At 44.8% G+C, this 20,107-nt stretch overlaps 1 protein-coding gene across 1 annotated transcript; it reads right to left on the minus strand.

Annotated features, from left to right (window-relative positions):
- Positions 1-42: 42 nt before the first annotated feature.
- Positions 43-19,315, minus strand: sestd1 (SEC14 and spectrin domains 1). Its single transcript, XM_079169604.1, has 19 exons — positions 19,213-19,315; positions 15,521-15,590; positions 15,310-15,418; positions 14,273-14,363; positions 14,058-14,171; positions 10,627-10,740; positions 10,397-10,491; positions 10,214-10,269; positions 8,445-8,510; positions 7,846-8,003; positions 5,945-6,067; positions 5,050-5,244; positions 4,594-4,708; positions 4,325-4,493; positions 3,361-3,442; positions 3,148-3,270; positions 2,845-3,036; positions 2,524-2,627; positions 43-1,781 (listed from the first exon to the last, which is right to left on the minus strand). Exons 2-19 carry the CDS (start codon positions 15,588-15,590, stop codon positions 1,514-1,516), a joined length of 2,244 nt encoding a protein of 747 aa, XP_079025730.1. The 5' UTR covers positions 19,213-19,315; the 3' UTR covers positions 43-1,513.
- Positions 19,316-20,107: the final 792 nt, after the last annotated feature.

Below are 20,107 nucleotides of genomic sequence, written 5' to 3' on the forward strand. Positions count from 1 at the left end.
GCTTCAGACAAATAAAAAAACACCTCGGACAGCAACTTTAAAAAGCTTCTTTATTTAGAGGATGATGTCATATGTATATATTATTGGACAGAGAGCAAGACGCAGTATTTAGCGGTTACACTTACAGCAGCAGTTATTGGTCAAAAACACCAACCAGTCACGGCAAGTTTTGCTTAAAAAAAAATAAATAGAAAAAAGAATCGGTCCTTTTCTGATTTCAGTCTGGATCAGAGAAAAGCGGCACAGGTTTGATTTCCACGTCATGAAGGCAGCGAGCTTATATAGAACAGCGAAGTGGTCGGAGCCTCTGGGTCCTTAAAAGATGTTAAGCATCAAGGAAACACTAATGTTACAACTACAAGTCCCACAGACCATTTCAAGAAACGTCCAGGCAGCCGAACTCGAGTTGAAGTGAATCTTCTCTATAAATCAATCTCTTCCTCCGTTCTGCGTGTTTCCACTCGAGTATTCATTTGGTCAAATCTGTAATTGTTAAGATACAGAGTCCGGGAGAGAAGAATAATAAATGTGTGCACGTAATTCAATAATCAATGCTCTAAATTGAATACATTACATTATTTGGCCAAACTCAGGCAACTGAGTTAGTAACTTTTTTTCCGGGATATATCCTCGGCTCATCCTCATCCTTTGGTCTTAGACGGCAGAAATAAAATCATATCTTGTTTAAGGTGCGACATGCTGTGTCCCCACATCATTTAGAGGGGAAGCATGAAGTTCAACTTCAAAGGAAGACTCAATGTAGAACTTCACTAATAATGGAAACGTTCTACTTTGAGCTGGTCGGGTGTTTCACGTTGCTCTTTGGGACGAGTAGCTGTCTCCACAAGTTGCTATGCTTATGCTCATCTGTACATGTGATTCAGCCCGGAGTCACCTGACGAGTCTACGGTGCTGCACACTTGATATACTGTGGCTCCGCCCCTTCCTGTACAGGCCAACGAGTTCATCTTCTGTCGGGGGGGGGGGGGGGGGAATAAAAGGGGGTCGGGGGAGGCACAGACAGAAACCGGTAACCACGGTAGCACCATGGAAGCTCCACCCACTTAGGAGAGCGAGTGGGAAAGGCATGCTGGGAAAGAGGAGGTGGCATTAGCTGTACATTAGAAGAATTCTTATCCAAACATTATTTCACAGTCGAGCCGTCGTCAACAGAGCATCCAGAGATATGAATATTAATAATTCCAGTATTTTACAGTTCTGCCGGATGGCGTAACGGCAGAAAAACAGTTGGAGGGCGCTGTTGTCCCAGAGCAGACGGCGGTAGAGCCCTCTCAGTTTCTGCTGATCGGAGTGACAGGATCACATCCAACATGTCTCCCATCTTTCAGGAAGGGTAAGCAGTGAGGCTGATGGGAAATGTAGTCCTAATGTAGAGAAATACCAGCAGCAAGAACAAACTGCTGGGAGACAGAAGCAACCGGTCGCAGGTTTGGGTGGAATTTAATGAGCTGCCTTTCGTTAACGAGCTCCGTTCAACGCCGACAGCGGTCCATTAGCAGTCCTGCGTGGTCCTCTCTAAGTCTTCATCCTGCTGCCCCGCCTCCTCCTCCTCCTCTTCCTCTTTCTCGCTCAGTTCCTCGCCGATCACGTCCAGCCGCGCCTCCTGCCCGTTTAGCACCTCCTCCTCCTCCTCCTCCTCGTCATTATGAAGCTCCACCTCCTGCAGCTGCAGCCGTCGCTCCTCCACCAGCAGTAGGCGCTCCCTGACGCCCTCCGCCGCCGCCGCCGTGTCGCTGGGACTCCCGAAGTACTGCTCCGTCCTGAAACGACAAGGATTTTCAGTTAGGAGTCTGTATCATATGAAGTGTGTGTGTCACATTATGGGCACTCACCACCTGAGTGGGCACGAAAAAAAAGGTGATTGAATTTTAGGCTTATAAGCAGCAATAATCAATATCTCTTGATCAACAATGGCTCACATGACTACTTGTAATCGAACCAGGGGAGTTGCCGTTATGTGGCACAACACTAACATTCAGCTACCAAGGCACCGTGCTTTAAGCGGCTTTCAACCAGAGACTCTTACCGCTCTCATTGCAGCTGTTTTCAGTGACAAAGCTCTAAAAACCCACTGTACACAACCTGCTCAGCACCAAACAGCTGACAGACACAGTTTAGTGAACACAGTGAAGCGTTTAGCTGCTACAGAGCCAGATGTTTCCCTCAGGAGTCGGTAGAGAGGGAAAATTTGACTTTAAAATCCAAATGAATGCTAATGTTGCCCCATATATATCTGCTGGATGTGTCAATAAACAGCGGTTTGCTAACACGTTCCCCATATCCTTTAAACATAAAAGGTGAATATGTTTAAAGGTGATAAAGCTGCTAGCCGCCGGCTCAGACGTCGCCATGTTGAGAGCTGTGGCGCAGCAATCGAAATGCTCCCAATCTCGTATCGTGTCCCTTTAAGGATAGGGTTGGAGTTAGGCATGTAGTGCTTAGACTCCAGGGAACGTACGTCAGTGTGTGTGTGTGTGTGTGTGTGTGTGTGTGCGTTCGTACCCATCAGGAAAGATAACAGGCAAGGTCAGTCTGTCCAGCAGAGTTTTCCCAGAAGAGTCGACTTCATCCAGAGACTCTGGGTCCACACATTCCTGCTGTAACACCTGAAACACAGTAAAAATCTAACTTTCAACATCTGTGTAGCTACAGCGGGGTCCCTGTGTGACGTTTATTACAGCTGCTTCCACTGAAAAGACCACCAACAAGTGCCCCGACTGCACAGGCCTTTAAAAAAAAAATGTTTACTGCTGCTGCAACACCTGAAACATCATTTTAAAAAAATGGTGAGGTCTTTTCTCTTGGTCTCTTCTCTTGTCTCACCCTCTCGGCGGCGGTGTGGAAGTTCAGGGCCAGCTCCAGTCTCTGCTGTCTCTCCTCAGCGCTGACGCTGAACTGCTTCCAGACTCGGTTGAGTCTCGGCAGAGTGTCTCCGGACGAGCGAGTCGTACAGCGCAGGGACTGACAGAGCACGACGGTCGCCTGCAGCAGCTGACGGCCGTAGTCGTATGTGCTCTGCAGGAAGACGGAGACAAACAGAGAGTCCGTTATCATTTTCACTCTTAAGAGTTGACAGTTTTACATTTATTATTTGAGTACACTGCGAGTTGTCTGGAGGTGTCTCACCTGAGCGACGTCCACAAACTTCCTGTGTTTGTCCAACATGATCCTGGTCTCCTGAGAGTCATCGCCCAGTCTGACGTGGGTCTTCAACAGGGCGTCCAACAGCTCGCCAAGCCACTCCACTGCCTGAACACACACACACACACACACACAGATGATTATCTCATCAATACAGGAAGTATTGTCGTGTGTGTGTGTTTTTTTTTTGTGTCCTACTTGTAAAGCGTCTTCTTCACATTTGAACAGCTGGACCATCTGTAGCATCTTCAGCCTCCTCACATCCACCATGTCCTCACACCTGCAACACACACACACACACACACACACACACACACACACACACACACACACACACACACACACACACACACACACACACACACACACACACACACACACACACACACACACACACACACACACACACACACACACACACACACACACACACAGGTTTTTTCATTCACATATCCTAACTAACAGTTTAACGCGCCGCTATCGCCCCCTAGAAGCTGCAATGTCTATTACAGCATTAATATGAAAGAGTTGGATAAAATAAAGAACATATTGAGGATTTATCTATTCTCAAGTGTTTCACCTGTAGTGGAGCTAAATATGTCAACTTTGTCCTGAGGGGGGCATTAGAGGGAAAGTCTTGGTCACATTAAAATTTAAAAGAGTTCATCCTCTGAGGAGCAGGAATGACATCGGGACATTTGATGAAAATCTGACCACTGGTTGTATACTTGTAGTTGTAAATGTGTTTTACTCCGCGCGACATTAGCATTAGCAAAAAGTCTTACCACAGGACCTCAACAGGTAGGGTGGAAAACGTCTGCAATAAGCTTTAACAGTCGCACATTTTGCATGTTACATAGATGCATAATCTAGAAACAAAAGGTGTTTCCGTTTCAAGCTTTTATTTTAAAACCCCAAAGTTGCTATACAAATAAAAGTTTGATTGATCAACTGTCTTAACGTACAGTAAAACTCAAAAGTCTCCTGGGAGCTGTAGTTGTGGAATGTAAGCAAAATACTCCAGGTGCCTAAATCTGATCATCTAGTTCAGTAGACACACGTGGACACACGTTTTATCTATAAAAAAAAGTTTGTATCATGTTCAAGTATCATCAACCCCACGTTGCTCCCCGCTTTGAACAGAAGAAGAAAAGACAGCTACCTCTGCTTGCGGAGCTGCATGTCCTCCATCACGGTCTGGACGTGCTGAGTGTTGTCCTGCTGATCCCCAGCTGGAGGCTCCTCCGTTTCCTCCAGGGGCCACGGCGGCTGGGTGCACATCTGCTCCATCAACAGCCCCCCCTTCTGACGCAGAGAAGAGAGACCTGCCTCTGCACGGACAGACATGGACGCACACACACTTCCATTAACGCCACAAAAAAAAACATTATCATTTCAGAGGACAAGCTTTATCATTGGTAGAGCACGGACCGACAGTCTGCAGCTTCTCCTCCAACAGCTTGAGGTTTTGTTGGATCGAAGCTCCGTCAGATGGAGCCACGTCAGCACAGAGCATGCCCAGCAGGCCATCCAACTGCTGGGACAACTGCAGGGGCAGACACAAGCACTTATATTTTCACACCACTTGATCCACATTCGGATTCATCATGGAACGTTCTGGTTTTAGGTTGTGGAAAGAACAACATGTGATCCATCAGTTTACCCCCTGAAGAGTTCATTTGTTTCACTTTTGATGGGGCTAGCAGTTTCCCTCCGTCTACAGTCTTTCTGCTAAGCTAGGCTAAATAGTCCCGGACCTATCTGTACTGGATGCGCAAAAAGTTCATTTTTTTGTATTTTTACACAAGGCTGTTCCCAGTTTGAACATCCAGCACAAACAGCAAGCTTATGCAGAGAGTGTGTGTGTGTGTGTGTGTGTGCGCTTACCTCCTGCGTGATTCCATGGAAGCCCTGAGCCGCCTGCAGGACATTCTGTCGGCCCTCCAGCTGAGCAGCCTGCTGGTAGCAGACGTCGCTCAGCTGCTGCTGCAGCGCCTTCAGCTCCAACACCTCCTCGTCCTCGCCGGCACTGAGCAAGGCAGCGATCTGCTGGTTCAACTCCACATACACCGCGAACCACTCCTGTACAGAACACACAGACACAGAATGAGCCCGACACAATACAGAACTACACCTAGCTAAAACTTCTAATACGACAGTCATGCAATAAATGCTGCTTTCATTGAGGTTTAGGTTGAATTGTGTGGACATTTACGAAGAAAAGTTGCTAATATTTCGTCCACTGACTGAGCGGTAAAATCTGTAAATATACCATGAAAAAGAATTTTCAAGAGGAGAGTTTGACATGTTAGGAAATGAGTTTATTGGTATTCTTGCTGAGAAGATCGAGACCACTCTCAGATTAGTGCGTCCAGTGTGAAGCTGGAGTCTGGAAACAATTAGCTTAGCTTAGCATAAAGGCCGGAGTCGGCGTGTTTAATTTGAGTCTTGACTGTAGGGTGTGACCTCTCCTGGCCAAGAAATGGAAATGGTCGATTCAAGGGATATTTCTGTAAGTCGGCCAACAGCGATGAAGATTTTAAAATATGTCATCCAACATTTATTTTACCGGTATATATATTCCCTTTGAGATTTAAAGTCTCTTTTTCGAGGGACTCCCGGTCAAGACGGCAGCATAAAAAGTTGCACATAAAAGCACAAACAACAGACTTTTAGTGAAATGTTATGCTGCTGATGATATCAATCACTTAAACCCCAACATGAAAGTGTCATGTAGATGTGTGTGTGTGTGTGTGTGTGTTTCCTCGATGCGTTGCATTACACTGTGCTGGCTCTCGATCTCCTCGTGTTTCTGCTGCAGGGCCTGAGCCGCTCGCATCGAGTCCCCGATCGCCTGCTGAGTCTTCAGCAGCTCTGAACCTGGACCCTGCAGCCAGGTGACCACCTGAGATGGAGAGGGAGAGAAAACACACAACACACACTCAGTGATGTGCTTTAGAGGGAGCAAGTGGGAGATTCTCTCCCCTCCGACTCATAGCTTGGAGCACTCGCACGGTTTGGAAACCAGGGCTCAGAAACTGAAGCAGCTATATGAATGAACTCAACCACCATTAATTATACTATTCATATCGGCTTGTCTCCTTCCTGAGGTGCAGTGCAGCAGAGCGACCAGCAGGGGGCCCTCGGCCTCTACTCGTCTCTCTGTGATGCAATCAAACATGATATCCCGTCATATCATTTACTGCGAGGTTTACTGTCCATAACTACTGAAGTCACTTTTCCTTTTTTCTTCTTCTTTTTAAATAAACTAAGTTTTCCACAAAGAAATCGACATGTTACAGTGAAAAAGTGAAATCGGAAATTGATATTCAACAGCTGAGGCATGTAGGGGGTGGGAATTAAATCAAAACATACGGAACTCATCAAAGTATAACTTAATTTGTGAATTGGGTATTAAAGAGGCATTCCAGAGATTTAGCATTGCTCTTTCATGAAGTTGGAGGAGACACAAGAAATACATTTTAAAACAGGAAGGTCAAAATCAAAGCAGCAGAGGAAGAAACTATGAGTCAAACTCCAAGAAACGCTGGATCCTACATTTCCCAAAATGCAACTCTTTTGATAGACCCTCTCGACCGAGCAAATGCCCGCAACTTTCAAACACTATGCCCCGAGTTAGTAACGCCAGCGGCCTGTTCAAAATGTGAAGTCTGATCTGAGACAACTTCACGTGTGAAATTGGTGGACTGGCCCTTTAAATGTATATTACAGCTATTTGTGGAAAAGTGAGTGTGACTGGTTTAGTAGTGACCCCGTGTATTATGTGACGTTTAAATTCTTTAAAAATAATTCAGTTAAAAAGACTTTTCTGTGTTTGTTTATTGCTAAATAGAAATACAGAATGATTTAGTCATGAGTTGAGGTTGAAATATTCCCCGTAGTACTATACAGAGCAGCATCACCTAGAACGGTCATCCAGATGTGTGTCAGTAGTATCATGATTTCATTGTATTTATCAGGTCAGTGATGCCTTAAAGAACACACACACACACACACACACACACACACACACACACACACACACACACACACACACACTTCGATCCAGAAGTAGGCCACCCCCCCGCCCGACCTCAAATCCTGCAGGCTAGCGACTGACATGGTGCGGTTCCCATGGCAACCCCGGGCTCATCTCCAAGACAGCGGCGTTACCCATCAGCCCCTGCGGCTGCAGGAGCCCCAGTAACCACAGAGGAGTCTACTTCTACAGAAGAGCTGCTCGCTGATACCGCTTCTGAGGGTCAAAGGTCAAAGGCTGGATGATAAACGAGTCGGGACAGGACTTTAAAGACTCAGGAGCTACTGGAGCAATGTATACAGCGTACATCGGTTTGTCTACATGTGAAACATAGACCGGACACTCGGGGAAACAGCTAGTCTGGCTCTGTCTAAAAGGTTTTTAGAAATAATTCCACCTACCATTAATGTCTCAGCCATGTTTTAGTCTCGCTGCATTTTGCAGAAAAAAAACATCCCATCATGAATCATCCCCAAGGTTTAAAAATAAATAAAATTAAAACGCGAGATTCTGGCCAATATATGAAATAAAACAGCATTCTGACACGTGATTCAGAGATGGAGACAGAGAGTCACAGCTATGTGTGTGTGTGTGTATATGTGTGTGTGTGTGTGTGTGTGTGTGTGTGTGTGTGTGTGTGTTACCTGCATGACTTTGGCGTGGATCTCGTCCAGCTGGGTGCGTTTGTTTCGCTGCCTGCAGAGCTCCTGGTATCTGGTGTACTGCTCCCTGAGCGAGTCCAGCAGCTTCATCACCTGAGGCTGAGCCAGCAGCTCCTCCTCCATGGGACACCAGGCTGGACCTGGAGGTCAGAGGTCAGAGACGGGTCAGGCGTGTAGAACTGCAAGGGGGGGGGGGGGGGGGGTCTCTGGTCTGATCATACAAAGTAGTTCCTTTTCAGGACATTAATAGTTTGTTTTCTTTAAACCCCTTGTCTGAGAAGAGGTACCTGTTCTGGAGTGATTTAGACATCCGTCACTCGTACGTCTCGTGAAATTGGTCAAATATGTGTGGACACTCACAGGCTGCAGGCTTATGTGTTTTGTTGAACATATCATTCTAAACCCACGGGCCTTAAGCTGCTGCTACAGCAGCCTCCACTCTCCACCAGGCTTTCCACCAGATTTGAGGAAACCAGGCTTGCAGGGATTTGCAACCATTGGGCCTCAAGAGCATTAGTGAGGTCCAACACTGATGTTGGGTGATAAAGTGACACCTAATTGACTGACAGACGCTTCCTCACCTCCCTGTCCTCCTCCCTCTGAGCCGTTGAAACGCCGCTGCTGCAGCTCTGACAGCAGCTCATGACCTGCAGACAGACAGACAGACAGACAGACAGACAGAGAGTTGAGATTTAAAAGCCCGTTATACAAAAAGCATCTGAAACAATAACGTGTCAGTGTTTGTGTGCATGCTGCAGCGGGAGGAGGGTGGCACCACAAACAAAGGCCTCCTTTCACCTCCCGCAGACACAGGCCTCTCAGTCCAGTGAACGCAGCCATCCATCGCTCATCCATCGCTCATCCAGGCTCCACATAATATATATATTTAAGCTATTCACAGTTTTACAGCCTCTACTTACTCCTCCTGTCCTCTCCTCGATGCACTGTGCTCAGCAGTTTAGTTGAAGTTTCGCAGAAATTTTGTCAAGTGGCTCTTGTTCTCAGCTGAGTTGATCATGGCTTTGTAGTTTTTTATTATTATATTTATATTTTGGTGAAACATCACAATTTCAAGCTTATTTTCGTTTTGCTTTTACTGACAGAAGCGTTTGTCACACAGGATGTGTTAAAGGACCGTCGGAAAGGTGAAAATCTGAGGTTGATGGCGTTTTTTACAGTTTCTGGCTAATACAAACTGTAATTTTGGCGATTGTGTTGGAACTCCATACAAATGATTCAGAGCGACTATCCGTCCAAACTCGTAAACTGCTCAAAACTAAGTTAGACATTTAATAAAGATCCTGACAACTTAAATGTTACTCAGATATAGCCTGCTCTTGTCTAGAAAACGCTAGATAAGAGTAGTCTGTAATATAAAATATTTTTAACCCTATCAGCAGCTATAACCCCCTCATTTAACTATTCTACTATTCTTATTTATCTATACTATTCGTGCATTTCTACATACCTAATCATAGATGCTATTTTCAGATCTATTTTTTGCAGTTCTATATTTTAGTGCACATAATTTACAGATTTCTCATTTAGATTTTTCCATATGTTTTGTTGTTATACTGTGCATTGATGCACATATTGTACACACTTTAGGGTTATTTATATTCTAGAATGTGAGCAGCTGTAACGTAACCCTAATTTCCCTCCGAGCATCAACAAAAAATTTTTCCAATTCTGATATTTATTTATAGTTTCCTTGCCGGAGAGAGGGAAGTTCTTCCCGAAGCTTGCCGCTGTATTTATAAACACACACCTTAAAGAAGGCGGCTTCATTCCGCTGTGAGTGTGACTCACTAACAGAGCTCACTCTGTCATGGAGCGGGAGGTTCGGCTGCTCGGATGCACGATTCTTTCAGTCACTACCCAGAGTTCACGACAACAAGCGAGAGGAGCTGTGATGACAGTAAGACAATAACTCAAGCTGACCATAGGGCGCTGGTCGGGTTATTATTTCTACTGTAGGAGCTTTTATTGCTTTGCACTGTTCTGTGAGGAGAGAAATCGGTTCACAAGAGAAGAATCTCCTAAAAAACATTAAAATCTGCAATTTTTCATTGTTTATTAAACTGCTTTTATTTTTTAATTTCTTTAAAAGGTTAGAAACACATTCCTGATCATTGTTCCTGTTCATACTGGCCATGTAAAAAGAATCCCTTCCTAAAGCGTTTTGAATGTGAGTGACGGGGACAAAATCCACCGTCCTCCTTTTTGTGCGAGAACGCCCTCTCTGTGTTTCCCAGGAGCGCTGCAGTGGAGGCACAGCCGCTTAACATCGGTCTCAGACACGAGGCCAACATGTCTGAAAGGGGTTAAAAAGAGAGGAGGTGATATTTACCGGTCTGAAGGACAGTCTCGGGGTCGACAGACGGCAAGAGGGCGCAGTCAGCTGATCTGAGGACAGAGAGACACGCAGCTCTGACTTTCATCTGTTGGTGCACTTTAAACTGTAGCTCTGTGCGTGTGTGTGTGTGTGTGTGTGTGTGTGTGCGTGCGTGTACGTGTACGTGTGTGTGCGTACTTCTCCCTGTCCACCGCGCTGCCCTTGTCGCTGTCGTTGATAATCAACAGCTCGTCCAGCAGCGACGTCGACTCTTTGGTGAACTTCTCAAAAACCTGCGACAAATGAATCAGACGTCAACAAACGGGCCAAGACCTGGCGCCAGGTTACCATAGCAACACGCTTCCTTTTTATTTTAGTTTAGTAAAAATATCAAACACATGGATTTATTCAAAATAAAAAATACTGACCAGTCTCTTGTTGAGCCAGTCGTTGTGGTCGTAGTCCAGACTTCCCCCAAAATCGTCCGTCAGCTGACAGGGTTCAATGTAACGAGTCAACTTATTGGCCGACACCAGGATCACCTGACAGGAAGCACAGACACCAGCACTGAGTAAACCGGTTACCTTCAAGGCCCAACCCCAGTGTCCCCCCTAAAGCCTCAGACCCTCAGGGACCCACTGACGTCACCCGGTGAGTGTGAGAGACTGAGAGGGCTTAAGATGGTGTGAATACGAACGGGGCAGCACTTTGCTGCAACTGATCACTTTACCATGAAAACAACAATAAATAAGATGCATAACGTGTGCATTTATTACTTCCAGACTCTTTCCTCACGAGATGAGGTCATTTCAAATAATCTATTTACTCAATTTTGTCAAAACAGCTTCAATGACAAAATCAAATATTTGATGAATAAATAAATATCTTCTGATTTCATGTTTTTTTTTGTTCCATCTTTAACCCTTAATGTGTCTGAGTGCATTTAATATAACAGGCTGAACACACGTGAGCCGTCCACTGGTTACCCCGTGTTTAACTTCACATTGCAATGATTTGTGGGTAATTCCCTTAGGCTAAGTCTGCAGCACACGGGAGAAGTTTGGGTTGGTTGCCGATCATCAACCTCACGGCCAGATGACGGCAAACCCCACACACTGCACATTTGAATATTTCTACACATGCGGGACAGTTGAGATGATGAGCGCAATGAGTCATTTCTATTCCTACGTCCCCGGAAGAGGATGAGGGAGGTGAGGAGCCACGTCAGGCGAATGGAAAGCACTCCATGTGTGCATGAGGCTGTGATGCAGCCGGGACACACAAACAAAGTTCCCGACACTTTAGAAGAACGTTTTGACACGTAAATCATAGTTTAGGACGTTTTCTACCAACCCAAAGGAGTTCATGGATCACATGTCGCACTTCTCCGTCAGCCTCCCAGAGCACTTTCTCAATCTCGAGATAGAGAGCTCACTGTTCATTAGCAGCCTGCGAGCTGATCTGGATCAGGTTTTTACAGAAGTGGTTTTTATTTGTGCCGGTCTGCACATTTGATCCTTTCCTATTATCATTCAATAATGCGCTCTGACCTGCACTCGTGTGGAGGGTTGCTTTACAAATGAGCGTGGACGGTCAGACAGCTGGTAGAGAGCCGCTCTTCCAGCTGTCGCTGCAGCAGATGCTGTCGGAGAAATTGGACTCTACTCAGTGTGTGTGTGTGTGTGTGTGTGTTTGTATGCATGTGTGTGTGTGTGTGTTTATTCAAATGGTAGGCCAGACTCTAGAGCAGCTGTGCAACACACACCCCACTGTGGCAAACACACACTCTCCTTAGTTTAGATGAGTCACATTTCAACACTGTCACCGGAATCTCCCTTCCAGCAGCTGTGTGTGTGTGTGTGTGTGTCTCTGTGTGTGTGTCTATGTGTGTGTTAAAACAAAGTGAAGAAGAGGAGTCCTCGAACACATTTAAATAAACTCAATCCCAGCGCATTAAACTGCTGCTGTTAAGTAGCCGACTCTTAAATGTCGGAGCGTCTTTGAACGCACTAAATGTCTATTATGAGCGGCAACTTTACAAGTTGCTACACACCCACCAACTTGTTCCGGTTACCGTGGCAACAACTATAGAGCCAACATGGCTGCAGAAATCTGGGTCACAGCGACTACTGATCTGTCAGTAAAACCATCTGTTTCAATAGAGAGGGAGGTTGGCCGGTAATCACGACGCACAAACACCCACCCACCCACACACACACACGCCCATGCACACACGCCCATGCACACACACACACACATCGATCCCGGCTCAGGTTTCCAGCAGTAATCAGGACAACAAGTTAACGATGCTCAAGGTTATTATAACTGGCTCAGTTTTTCTCTCTGTTTGATATCAGCTTAGCAACACAAATCAAGTGTGTGTGTGTGTGTGTGTGTGTGTGTGTGTGTGTGTGTGTGTGTGTGTGTGTGTGTGTGTGTGTGTGTGTGTGTGTGTGTGTGCGTTTTTGGACCAAAATATCGTCACAAGAGCAAAAACTGAAAATACAGACCGTCTGTTTGTATCTAAAGTTGGATAAAACTGGGTTTTACACACTGGTTCTTCTGGTTCAGAACGGCTATAAACACGGTGGCCTTAGGCGTGGTGGGACAAAAAGTCAATAATATGAAACCCTTCACTGTCTGGGGAAAGGAGGCCAAAGAGTGGAGCAGAAGATTTCTCAACAACTGGCTGAGAAGTGAGGAATCAACACACAACCTCCGGTTCTGCCGAGTGAAGCCAATGCAGAACTGTCTTAAAACTTGCATCCTCTCTACTGGCCAGCAGGGGGCGACTCCTCTGTCTTCAAAAAGAAGTCAGATTGTATAGAAGTCTATGAGAAAATGACTACTTCTCTCTTGATTTATTACCTCAGTAAACATTGTAAACATGAGTTTATGGTCTTAATCTCTAGTTTCAAGTCTTCTTCAATACAACATGATGTTCATTTAGTAAATTATGGTCCATTTAGAGTCAAATAGACCATAAAGCAGGGTATGCTTTAGTACTTCGTAGTCCAAATATGGTCACTTCCATTCACTGGTTGCAAAAAAACAAGATGGCGACGGGCAAAATGCCAAATTTGCGGCTTCAAAATGGCAGTCCAGAAACCAATGGGCGGAGTCACGTCCACTTCTTTTATACAATATATGAGCCAAACAGTAAAGGAAACATCAAAAACAGGTGAAATATTATTATAGAATAGAGATCATAATGTGTGCAGTGGAGCCAACACCCACTTTGAGCCACAAACAGGGTCGGCGGTCCCCAGAAAGCACTTGAAGACAAGAAGAATGTAAAAGAATTGAATAATATCAGCACCATTTCTTCCACTGTTGTCAGTCCCAGTCTACTTCCTTGTACGTTCTTAAATCCATCCAAGAGTTGTTGCGATGGTTAAATCTGGACCAGACAGCGGACTGACATTGTGGTCTTTAAAGCCAGGCCACTAGTGTGGCAACAAAATGACATAGTTGCTTATTTAATGACAAACTGTATATCTGCAACGTTTCAATTTGTAAAAAGAAGCAGTGGAAATACAAGGAGAAGCCTCACAGGGTTCAGGAAAGTACAGGTCAGGAAAGCCAAATGTGACAGTTTGTTAATTTCCCACAGAGGGAAAGGCAACCAACACAACAACACAACAACTTCAGGTTGACCAGGCAAGCTCCTCTGGACTGTGCCTGAGCTCAATAACAGCCTTCACACTTCGACACACAGAAATCTCCTTTGTGATCGTTTGAAGTGAAAATGATGTTTGACAGAAAACCACAAAGACCTCAAGTTCCAAAACCATTCCAGTGACCTCTCGGCGCCGGAGAGGGAGCGACTAAAACTTGGAGCGGCAGCTGAGAGACTCACCTCGAAGCCCAGGCGGTCTTTCTCCTTCCAGAAGCAGAAGTGCGTGACCTTCTTGTCCCAGAATTCATCCGGCTTCACCACGCAGACCAGCGACACCTCGGCTGGAATCACATTCTGAAACGGCACCGGCAGCATCATCGTACTCGGCTTTTTCAAAACACGAAAGTCATAAAGTCATTCATGTCATCACTGGGATCCATATCACGTGATCGTACCTGCAGCATGAGCACCACAGTCTTCACGATGTTCCACTGAGACTTCCGTCCGTCCACGATAACGGTGAAACCCCGAGCCTTACACTTCTGACTGAGAGAGAGAGAAATGTTATAAGCATTTTATAAGACAAGTATATTACTCAAACTATGAACAACACTCACTGACAGGGTTTCCTGCTCATCCAGCATTTGGGCTGCCCATCCAAACTGACTGTGACCATTACAATGGTGTTATATTTGTACTTTGGGAAATAATTTCAGTTACGATAACAGTGGACTCAAGCAGCTGCTGTGTTCTCGAGTCATCACCGATACGAACCGTATCCAGAAGTAGAAAGATAAGACTTGATAATATGGTATTGGCCCGAATAAAAGACGTCTGTTCTGGAAATGACTATCAGAGTGTAACACCAGCTCCTACAGAGAGTGGTGCCTTATGAGTTGATCGTAGCCTTGACGCTCCGTGTTTTCATGAAGCACAGTTTGACCTACAGGAATTTCAAACAGCGTGTGTTATGTGTTGTGGAGGAAATAAATTCCTGACAAGTGCTAACGAGTTGAAAGCATCGGGCGACATCTTTACTGCAGAAATAAAACGGGGAATAAATCACTCGTCAAGCTGCATATAGAGAACGTGGTGATGTGGAGCTCAGAAATAGACTGAAAAATACAAACTATCAGAGAAAATGTATGAGAGAGATGATGGCGACTGAAAAACCAACTAGATTATGCTGTAACGGAAGTATTTTATGTTTCACTTTCAAGTAAGAAAAGTCTTCACTGATGGGAACTCTCATTGCGGGGAAACTTTTCCGACCAGACCGATCGGAGAGAGTTTTTATATCTTCCCAAACAGCTGTTGGAAGAGGGAGGGCTTATCTAATAATCAGGGTCGTCTGATGTTCGGGCCAAGACGAGTTGTAATAAACTGGAATCATCCTTTAAGCCCTTTAAAGTACATCTGAACATGCTGGATTCAGACGCTGCCTGGAGACAAGATACAAAGATACAAAGCGACGGGTTGACTCCCAACATACCTGGGGATGCTGAGCAGGTAGTCCAGTGTGGCGCTGAGCTCCTCCATGCTGGTCTGATCTGAACTGAGAGGGATGGTCAGGATCAGACCACTGCGCCGGTCTTTGCCCCCTGAAGAGAGACAGATCAGTAGATTACTGCGAGTACACTGAGATTATAGAGTCCTCACATGTAGACATGTTATCTCATGGTCGGTGTGTGTGTGTGTGTTACCTGACAGAAAGGCCAGTTTCTTCTTCAGGATGGGGAGCATGTTGGTCGCTTCCACGGTAACGTTGGACATCTGTAGACAGATGAAAACACAACAAATAAAAGGAGGAAGGTCCAAATTGTATTTATGTAAAGTCTACCTTAATATGACATTTACAATACGTACACTGAAACAGTTTTTGGTTGCTGCAATATTTCCTCCTATAAAACACCCGTCTGCAAGTCCAGACATTAGTCCACAGTCTCAGTCACTAGTCCACAGTCTCAGTCACTAGTCCACGGTCTCAGTCACTAGTCCACGGTCTCAGTCACTAGTCCACGGTCTCAGTCACTAGTCCACGGTCTCAGTCACTAGTCCACGGTCTCAGTCACTAGTCCACAGTCTCAGACATTAGTCCACAATCTGTCACTAGTCCACGGTCTCAGTCACTAGTCCACAGTCTCAGTCACTAGTCTACAGTCTCAGTCACTAGTCTACAGTCTCAGTCACTAGTCCACAGTCTCAGTCACTAGTCTACAGTCTCAGTCACTAGTCCACAGTCTCAGTCACTAGTCCACAATCTCAGTCACTAGTCCACAGTCTCAGTCACTAGTCTACAGTCTCAGTCACTAGTCCACAGTCTCAGTCACTAGTCTACAGTCTCAGTCACTAGTCCACAGTCTCAGTCACTAGTCCACAATCTCAGTCACTAGTCCACAATCTCAGTCACTAGTCTACAGTCTCAGTCACTAGTCTACAGTCTCAGTCACTAGTCCACAGTCTCAGTCACTAGTCTACAGTCTCAGTCACTAGTCTACAGTCTCAGTCACTAGTCCACAGTCTCAGTCACTAGTCCACAATCTCAGTCACTAGTCTACAGTCTCAGTCACTAGTCCACAGTCTCAGTCACTAGTCTACAGTCTCAGTCACTAGTCCACAGTCTCAGTCACTAGTCCACAATCTCAGTCACTAGTCCACAATCTCAGTCACTAGTCTACAGTCTCAGTCACTAGTCTACAGTCTCAGTCACTAGTCTACAGTCTCAGTCACTAGTCCACGGTCTCAGTCACTAGTCCACGGTCTCAGTCACTAGTCCACGGTCTCAGTCACTAGTCTACAGTCTCAGTCACTAGTCCACAGTCTCAGTCACTAGTCCACAGTTTCAGTCACTAGTCCACAGTCTCAGTCACTAGTCCACAGTCTCAGTCACTAGTCCACAGTTTCAGTCACTAGTCCACAGTCTCAGTCACTAGTCTACAGTCTCAGTCACTAGTCCACAGTCTCAGTCACTAGTCCACAGTCTCAGTCACTAGTCCACAATCTCAGTCACTAGTCCACAGTCTCAGTCACTAGTCCACAGTCTCAGTCACTAGTCTACAGTCTCAGTCACTAGTCTACAGTCTCAGTCACTAGTCCACAGTCTCAGTCACTAGTCCACAGTCTCAGTCACTAGTCCACGGTCTCAGTCACTAGTCCACGGTCTCAGTCACTAGTCTACAGTCTCAGTCACTAGTCCACAGTCTCAGTCACTAGTCCACAGTTTCAGTCACTAGTCCACAGTCTCAGTCACTAGTCCACAGTCTCAGTCACTAGTCCACAGTTTCAGTCACTAGTCTACAGTCTCAGTCACTAGTCCACAGTCTCAGTCACTAGTCCACAGTCTCAGTCACTAGTCCACAATCTCAGTCACTAGTCCACAGTCTCAGTCACTAGTCCACAGTCTCAGTCACTAGTCCACAGTCTCAGTCACTAGTCCACAGTCTCAGTCACTAGTCCACAGTCTCAGTCACTAGTCCACAGTCTCAGTCACTAGTCTACAGTCTCAGTCACTAGTCCACAGTCTCAGACATTAGTCCAGAGTCTTACTCAGCAGCTCACAGCTGTGTATGCTACCTGTCTCTCACTGATCAGATGACTAGTACTAGGTCACCAGTAAACACGGAGCAGCACAGACACGCTACAAACCTCAGCTGAAGTAGTGTATGAATATATTGGAATCAGCTCAGGGATTTTCTCTTTGCTGGCATTTCTCCCAACAGATTCAGACTCTTGGCTTCACATTCAGCACAGCCTGTGATTGTTTTTGGCTGTTTCATCAGTTCATTTAGAGAAGGGATGCACCAATCTGACTGACTCAGTCCAGATACCGATTCATGAGCTCTGAGCATCATCCGATATCGAGAACCAATCTGATACCGGTGTTTAACAAGCTGTGTGTTTCACTGTGTGGAAGTGAATCATTGTTGTATGAGTAAGGGTCCATGTCAGGCTCCACTTCAATTATGCTTTCATCACATTGCAAAGCAAAACTTAAATACACATATATAAATAAACTGAATTGTTGTCAACACAGATGTTGGTTTGACATCTGTATCAATTTCAACTCTCTCTCTGCAATTTGCTGGTTTACATTTCCATTGTTTCATCATGTAATGATAGATACTGGTTTATATACTAGTTTCTTATTTAACGCGGTGAGTCAGATGTTGGTAGGTGGATTTTGTTACCTTAGGAAAGAGCCACGCTAGCTGTTTCCAGTCTTTATGCTAAGCTAACCGTCTCCAGATTGATATTTGGCGACAGACATGAGAGTGTAGTCAAACTTATCATCAAACTCTAGGCAAGGAAATGAATAACCATATCTCTAAAAATGTTTTACTATTCCTTGTGAAACCTTTCAGGTTGACTGTGCATTCGTTGTTTGTATTATCTGTTGTGATTAATACTAATTATTAATCTTTCTGCTCAGTTCATTCACAGGTTATAATTTGGGACATAGTAGCCGGTGAACCACACTTTGATATTATACATGCGTTGAACTATCATTTGCACTTTAAACCTCCTTTTAAAAACATTGTTTCTAATTCTACTGTATTTCGTATAGTGTGTGCATATATAAATAGTGTAATTATACTATGTTGTTATACCATATCTATGTCAGTATTGAGCATTTCAAACAAACTTGTTCTCACTCCTATCCTGACACACCTTTGGGTGAGATTCTAATACTGGACTTAATATCATTTGCCACAAACATTGACTGATCTCTTGATCTAAGCTTTATTTGGGACTAATGTTGTGTCCCTGGCCCTCATGTTTGCGTCGTTTATTTTTCTGATCATTCTTTGATAAATATATATAAATATAATGATATTAGAGTTGACTTATTAATACATTAAACAAAATGTTTTTTCCACCAAAGTTCAAATCTGATTGTTGCTGTTTAAGGTGATGAATATTATTTGTTATAGTGAAATACTTACAACCAAGACACTTACTCCTCAGGCTTTAATATATTGATCTTTTTGTGTTTACTTTTATACTGTTACTACACATTTGTATTGTTTGTTTCCATTATTTGATACGACTGTTATTATGATCACCATTAGTCGTGTTATTAGTGGTAATAAATGAGGTTACTGCAGCACCAGTCAGTCTTGCTGCAGGGCTTCATCTTCATCCTCCTCCTCCTCCTCCTCCTCAGCCAGCCTGCCTGCCTGCCTGCGGCCTGGCTGCAGCGGCAGGACGGCCCGGCACGGCTCGGTTTGCCTCGGTTTGGTTCGGCTCGGCCCACAGACACAATGACCTACATTCAGCGGCTGCAGACTGCGGCTGCTGCGGCTCTGACCTCCCTCGCCTCAGCCTCGACCCACACGCAGTATCGACAACTTCGGGCTCGATCAACAATAAGTATCGATCGGGCGGCTTTTCTTACCTTTTTGTCAAATCTGCAGCATTATCCTGTCCCGGTTTTTCTCTCCCTGTCCTCCTCCCTTACTCCTCACGTGTCTCTCCTTCTCCTCTTCCTCTCCTCCTCCTCCTCCTCCTCTTTCTCCTCTCGGGCTGGTTTGTCAGCGGATATTCAATCTGCTTTCCATCAGACGCAGAAGATCCCAGTTTGCTTTCCGCTAGCTTTGAACAACAGTGGAAACACACAGGGAGCAGGCGGTGGAGCTCGCGACTCTGCGCAGCCTCACTGAAGCCCAATACAAAAATACGACTTCCGGTAAAGGGACTTTCCAAATAAAAGCCGCAGAGGAGCCGCAGAGGAACACGTTTTTAATAGAGAAGCTGGAGGACTGAATATCATGCATAATATCTAATGGGAGTTTTCAATTACATGTCTTATCCATATTTATATTTGTTCACAATTTGTTCGATTTCGTCTTGAATGATTTTTTTTTCTTCTTGTATATATTTATTATTATTTATTTCAATCCACAATGTTTGGTAAACCATTTTTAAAACGGTAACATTTTAAGTGAATGCATTAAGATGTTCTATGTTTGAGCTTGTGGACCAATACAATGTATTTTATTGTGGTTTTGCTTCTATTGTGCCAGATGTATGTGTTATATAATGTATATGCTTCTCTTTTGCGTGTGTCAATTAGTGTCTATGCAGTACTCATTTAGTCTGTATTTCGATTAACATTAATATCTCCCATTCTATTGCTTTGTGTGTCTCGCATTTGTCTTTTAACTAAATTACATGTTCTCTTTTATTTTTTACCTCAGAATATACCATAGTATATTCCTTTAGTTCATTTGTAAACATGCAGAATAAGGAAAAGAGAACACCAATATCAGAAAAAAAATAGCATGAAGGAG

The sequence above is a fragment of the Pholis gunnellus genome, assembly GCF_910591455.1.
Source record: "Pholis gunnellus genome assembly, chromosome: 12".
Classification (NCBI taxonomy): Eukaryota; Metazoa; Chordata; class Actinopteri; order Perciformes; family Pholidae; genus Pholis; species Pholis gunnellus.

Coding starts and splice junctions, on each gene's coding strand:
- sestd1 (XM_079169604.1), bottom strand. CDS start 15,590: ATGTCCAACGTTACCGTGGAAGCGACCAACATGCTCCCCATCCTGAAG. Junction 14,364..15,309: donor TACCTGCTCAGCATCCCCAG/GTATGTTGGGAG, acceptor TCTCTCTCTCAG/TCAGAAGTGTAAGGCTCGGG. Junction 1,782..2,523: donor CCTGTTATCTTTCCTGATGG/GTACGAACGCAC, acceptor TTGTCGTTTCAG/GACGGAGCAGTACTTCGGGA.